The 5,542-nt window shown below is 45.1% G+C and overlaps 1 protein-coding gene across 1 annotated transcript; it reads right to left on the reverse strand.

Annotated features, from left to right (window-relative positions):
- Nucleotides 1–2,830: 2,830 nt before the first annotated feature.
- Nucleotides 2,831–5,147, reverse strand: LOC133386782 (uncharacterized). Its single transcript, XM_061630556.1, has 2 exons — nucleotides 4,459–5,147; nucleotides 2,831–3,340 (listed from the first exon to the last, which is right to left on the reverse strand). The coding sequence occupies exons 1-2, from the start codon at nucleotides 5,104–5,106 to the stop codon at nucleotides 3,296–3,298; spliced, it is 693 nt and encodes a 230-aa protein (XP_061486540.1). The 5' UTR covers nucleotides 5,107–5,147; the 3' UTR covers nucleotides 2,831–3,295.
- Nucleotides 5,148–5,542: the final 395 nt, after the last annotated feature.

Genomic DNA, 5,542 nt, shown 5'->3' on the forward strand with positions numbered 1-5,542 from the left:
GCTTGTTCAGAATCTAGAGCAGGGAAACAGGTTCCGTAAACTTTTTCTGCCTTTTCGGATCTCGGCCATCATATGACGTGAGTATGAGACGCTTTGGATACTTTTCATTTTTTTGAAAAAATCCTAACCTGCGGGTCACACTTTTTGCCTGCTTTTTCTTTCCTGAGCTGCACTCAGGTTTCTGCAGCTTGTTCAGAATCTAGAGCAGGGAAACAGGTTCCGTAAACTTTTTCTGCCCTTTCGGATCTCGGGCATCATATGACATGAGTATGAGACGCTTTGGATACTTTTCATTTTTTTGAAAAAATCCTGACCCGCGGGTCACACTTTTTGCCTGCTTTTTCTTTCCTGAGCTGCACTCAGGTTTCTGCAGCTTGTACAGAATCTAGAGCAGGGAAACAGGTTCCGTAAACTTTTTCTGCCCTTTCGGATCTCGGGCATCATATGATGTGAGTTTGAGACGCTTTGGATACTTTTCATTTTTTTGAAAAAATCCTGACCCACGGGTCACACTTTTTGCCTGCTTTTTCTCTCCTGCAGTGCACTCAGGTTTCTGCAGCTTGTTCAGAATCTAGAGCAGGGAAACAAGTTCTGTAAACTTTTTCTGCCCTTCCGGATCTCGGGCATCATATGACATGAGTTTGAGAAGCTTTGGATGTCATGCTCGCCCGACCCTCAGGGTCCCGGGAACATGCATCAGGCTCAGACCCCCACCCTTAGGGAAATGAGACTGGAACCGAAAAGCTCTTACTTCACCCTTGCCAAGGCTGTGTACGCTCACAACAACCCTGCACGGTAGAAGGTAGGCTGCCACCACCCCTGTAAACTGGTCCACTCAGAGCCAGGGGATCTCTGAGCCCAGAAGGTATATAAAACCAAGGTCCTAAAAGGCAAGAGTCACAGTTACACTCCTTGCCAGGCACCTCTGGTTTAACACTTAAAATCCAAGCTTTTAACTTCTTAACCCTCTTTGGTAGTGAGTGACTGAGGTTGGGTCAAAACACTGAATTTAGAACCACCCCTTCTCTCAAATGAACACACCAGGTTAAATAGAAGTAGCTTTATTAAAATATATAAGTGCACATATCATATAGCAGCAAGTAATCCTTTAAGACCATTCACCCAACAGGGGTTTAGGTTCTTACAAGAGAATTCATACACACAACAAGAAAATAATAAACTAGCTCACCTAACTACTTACATACGAGGTAGTGGGTTGCGTGGCACCTCTCCTAAGAGAGATGGATGTTCAACATAAAGCAATGGAACCAGACATAGGTTGCCTTCCCATAAGCAACCCCAGGAACCATAAGGCAGAAAAGGTTTGGAACTCTGGTGCCAGTCAGCATAGGCAGAGAACAGAGAACAAAAGCTGTGGGTCCCTAGCCCTATACTTAAGGGAAAAAGATCCTAACGGTCCAAGATTAATTGACCAATCAGGAATTGACTGATGTAACTTTCTTCTCGATGTTTCTCACATTTTCGCGCCTTCAGGCCCCCCTCCCAACGGTGTTTTCCAACTGCATAGGCCAAGGATGACCTTGGGTGCCAGGCACTGGCTAATCAACAAAGATAAACAGGTGCAGCTTGTTAAGGCTTCTTCTAACCGTCTTCAGCTGGGAAAATGAAACTTAACTTTGCAAATTGGCAAGGCCTGTCTTTTCTGACTATAACCATCTCCCAGAGTCCCTTACTGGAACCAAAGTGTTGTCATCAGATTTCTAATAACTCATGACCATTACAGGTTCATGACACGCCCCTTTTTGGGAGGATGATGTCAGAACTCTGAATAGTTCTGCGTCATCGCCACAGCAACCAGGAATAAGGGAACAATCAGAAAAAAAAATTCCATCAACATTACAATACAGCATATAAAAAAGAGAAAGAAAAAACAATTTAATACATTTTAAGCAAGTGAGCTACTTCTTGTCTTATGCCTTCTAATTAAATTCAAAGTTACAACATAACAAACAATAAAGGAGAGAGAAAAAAAATAAGGGACCCCTAAAACACCCCCCAAAAAAGAAAACTTTATTATAAAAAAAAAATAATAAAAAAAAATAGAATAAAAAATGGGGTGATCCAAAACTGGTCCAAGTTCAAAAAAGGTCATAAGCCGTAAAATCTTTAAAAAGTCCATAAAACATGTTAAAAGCGTAAAAGAGTAAAACAAGGTCTAAAAACGGTCCAGAGGTCATCAGAGCCGGGAAATCAGTCAGTGGAATAGGCATGAATCAAATATCAATCAACTGGAACAGATAGGCGAGATAGAGCATCAGCTACTATATTATCACGCCCCTTTATGAACTGAATTGTAAAATCAAAATCTTGGAGGGCCAGACTCCAACGTAACAATTTTTGGTTGGAGTTTTTCATCCTGTTCAACCAACACAAAGGAGAATGGTCTGTCTGCAATTGAAAATGACGTCCCCATAGGTACGGGCGTAACTTATCAAGAGCCCAAACCAAAGCAAGACACTCCTTTTCAATGGTAGCCAAATTGCGCTCTCTTGGAAGCAATTTCTTACTAATGTATGCAATAGGGTGCAATTCTCCAGCAGCATCTTCCTGGAGCAAAGCAGCTCCAAGCCCAAAGTTAGAGGCATCCGTCTGAACTACAAAAGGGCTTGAAAAATCAGGAGCTTTCAAAACAGGATAGTTTATCAACATCGTCTTTAAAGCATCAAAAGCACTTTGACATTTATCAGTCCAAATGACACGCATTGGCATAGTCTTTTTACACAGTTCAGTTAGAGGGGTAGCAACACTACTAAAATGTGGAGCAAATTTTCTGTAATAGCCGGCTAACCCCAAGAAAGATTGAACCTGTTTCTTGGTCTTAGGGACAGGCCAATTTTGAATAGCTTCGATCTTAGCCTCTAGGGGTTTGACACAATCCTGCCCCACCCTGTGGCCCAAATACACAACTTCCCCCAGACCAAATTGACATTTCTGCGCTTTGATGGTTAGTCCAGCGGCCTGCAGTCGCTGTAAAACAATTCTCAAATGGTTCAAATGCGACTTCCAGTCAGGGCTAAAGATGGCCAGATCGTCCAGATACGCACAAGAAAATTCACCTAGGCCATTAATCACAGAATTAATAAGCCTCATGAACGTGGCTGGGGCATTTCGAAGTCCGAATGGGAGAACCTTGAACTGGAACAAGCCCATATGCGTGACAAAAGCAGATTTCACAGCAGCGTCCCCATCTAGAGGCACTTGCCAATATCCCTTAGTTAAATCCAGTGTAGTGATGTATTTTGCTGCTCCCAGTCTTTCTATTAAATGGTCCATCCTAGGCAAAGGATACGGATCCACTTGGGAAATCTGGTTCAGCTTCCTGTAATCCACACAGAAACGCACTTCATTAGCTTCCCGTTTAGCCACTAGCACAATAGGGGAGGACCAGGGACTAGTAGAGGGTTCAATAACTCCCATTTCCAGCATAGCTTGGATTTCCCTCTCTACCACTTCTGCATTTCGTCCTATAACTCTGTACGGAGAAGCTTGCATAGGGGGATGATCCCCGGTGTTAATGGAATGAATAGCCAAGTCAGTTCTTCCAGGCTTACTGGAAAACATAGGTTTAAAGTCCATCAGGATTTGAACTAATTGCCTTCGTTGCTCCTGAGTCAAACCTTCGGGCAGGGTAATTTCAGTTATCCCCCCTGCTTGTTGACTCTCTGTAACCAAATCCAAGGAATCCTCTGCAAATTCACACGCCTTGGTACAGGCCATAATTAAATGTCTATTAGGAGGCTCAGATTCCTCCGCTGGTAATAAAACAGCCGAGTTAACTTCTGTTTTGCTTTTACAACCTTGAAGGCTTTCCTTCCTTTTTAGAACTGTCTTAGTTCCTTGAGAGCCAACAGGCGGCACTTTACATTCCATCAGCCCCCCTCCCCAGGGCTGCAAAAGCGAACTTTCTTTCTGTGGCTTAGGCAAGCACACAGCCCGTTCCTTTAAAACCTTAGCTTCTCTCCCACTACCTTTCCAGGTGTCTAACAAAACTTGAGACTTAGCAAGAGCATCCCTCTCCGCCCTACGTTCAGTCTCTTTATGGTGCAGGAAGAGCAGGTCTGTTCCTATCAAAACGTCCCACAAACTGTTGGTTGAATGAACTAGAACTCTATGGCGCCCAGTCCAATTCTTGTATGAAAGCACTAGCTCGGCCACACGAGCTTGCACAGCCCTGGGTCCATAAGCCGTGACAGTCACTTGTAAGTCAGGGACATATTGCTCTGGCTTCACCAAGTGTTCAGCAACACTGGAGAGCTCTGCGCCCGAATCTACCCGTCCCATGACCTGAATACAGTTAACATATATGGGTTCTGAAAACTGCGTTTGAACCCATTCCTTGCATTCCGATGAAAGAGGTTCTGGACAGTCCCTCCCTTGCAGCAAACCATCCTTTTCTTCTCCCTCTTGGCCCCCGGATATATTTTGTACAACACTCACCGACAGGGCTTTAACAACTGGTCCACGAGGGGTCTCAGGACGGTCTTGTGAATTTGGGGCAGAAAATACAAAATCCGATTCTGCTCCTTCATTCTCCTCGGCTGACGACCATGAAGAAAGTTCAGGAGGTTCCGCTCCAGGGGACGTTAAGTCTCTCACGCGTGCAACTGGAGCAACCTTTGGGTTCTTCCTTCCAGCAGGATTGGGCTTAGACAAGGTTTTAGAACAGGAATTAGCCTTATGACCAATTTGCCCACATTTAAAGCAGATTATTTCTCCACGGGGCTTCTCTTGCAATGCAGCCTCGGGCCGGGCGGAAGGCACTTTGAAGTAGCCAGCAGGCCCCCCTTTCTCTTCCTTCGCCGGTTGCCCTGGTTTCTGCATACCTGCGGTCTCTCGCCTCGGCGGTTTCACAGGAACGTACTCCGGTCTCCGAAACAAAGTATACTTTTCTCCAGCTCTGTTTTTAAACATACGATCTGCTAGCATGCCTGCTTCAGTCAGAGAACGGGGCTGCTGGTCTCTGACCAGAGCCATCAAATCTCGAGGGAGGCGTCTGTAAAACAGTTCTTTTGCAAACAGATCTAAAACCTCCTCTCGGGTTACAGCCTCGGCTGTGTCAGCCCAACGTTCCACATTTCTGCCCATCCGTGCAGCAAAGGCTGAGAAGCTTTCCCGAGACTTCTTCTGGTCTGCTTCTAAATGCCGAAAACAATCCTCTGCTGTTAGCGCAAAGTGAGACTTGGCTACAGCATAAAAGTAGTCAAAATCATCTGCATACTCCAGTGGCAAGGAGTTCAACAGTTCTCTCAACTCGCCTTCAGCATTAATGCGTAAAGCACTCATCCAGTACTTTTTAGGCACACCTTGATCTCTACAAGAGTGAGCAAAAACTTGGAAGAAGGTAAAGATGTCATCTGTCTCCCGAAAGGTCGGAAAGGATTTTTTATGGAGGTCTGGTCTTCCTCCTCGCGGTTGTTGCATCTCACGAGCAAAGCTTTCCCTACTCCGGCGATCTTCCTCCATAGCCTTGAACTGCAGGGACAACAGCTTCATTTGCTTAGCCAGGTAGCGCTGCATGCTC

Source organism: Rhineura floridana, chromosome 6 (genome assembly GCF_030035675.1).
Source record: "Rhineura floridana isolate rRhiFlo1 chromosome 6, rRhiFlo1.hap2, whole genome shotgun sequence".
Lineage (NCBI taxonomy): Eukaryota > Metazoa > Chordata > Lepidosauria > Squamata > Rhineuridae > Rhineura > Rhineura floridana.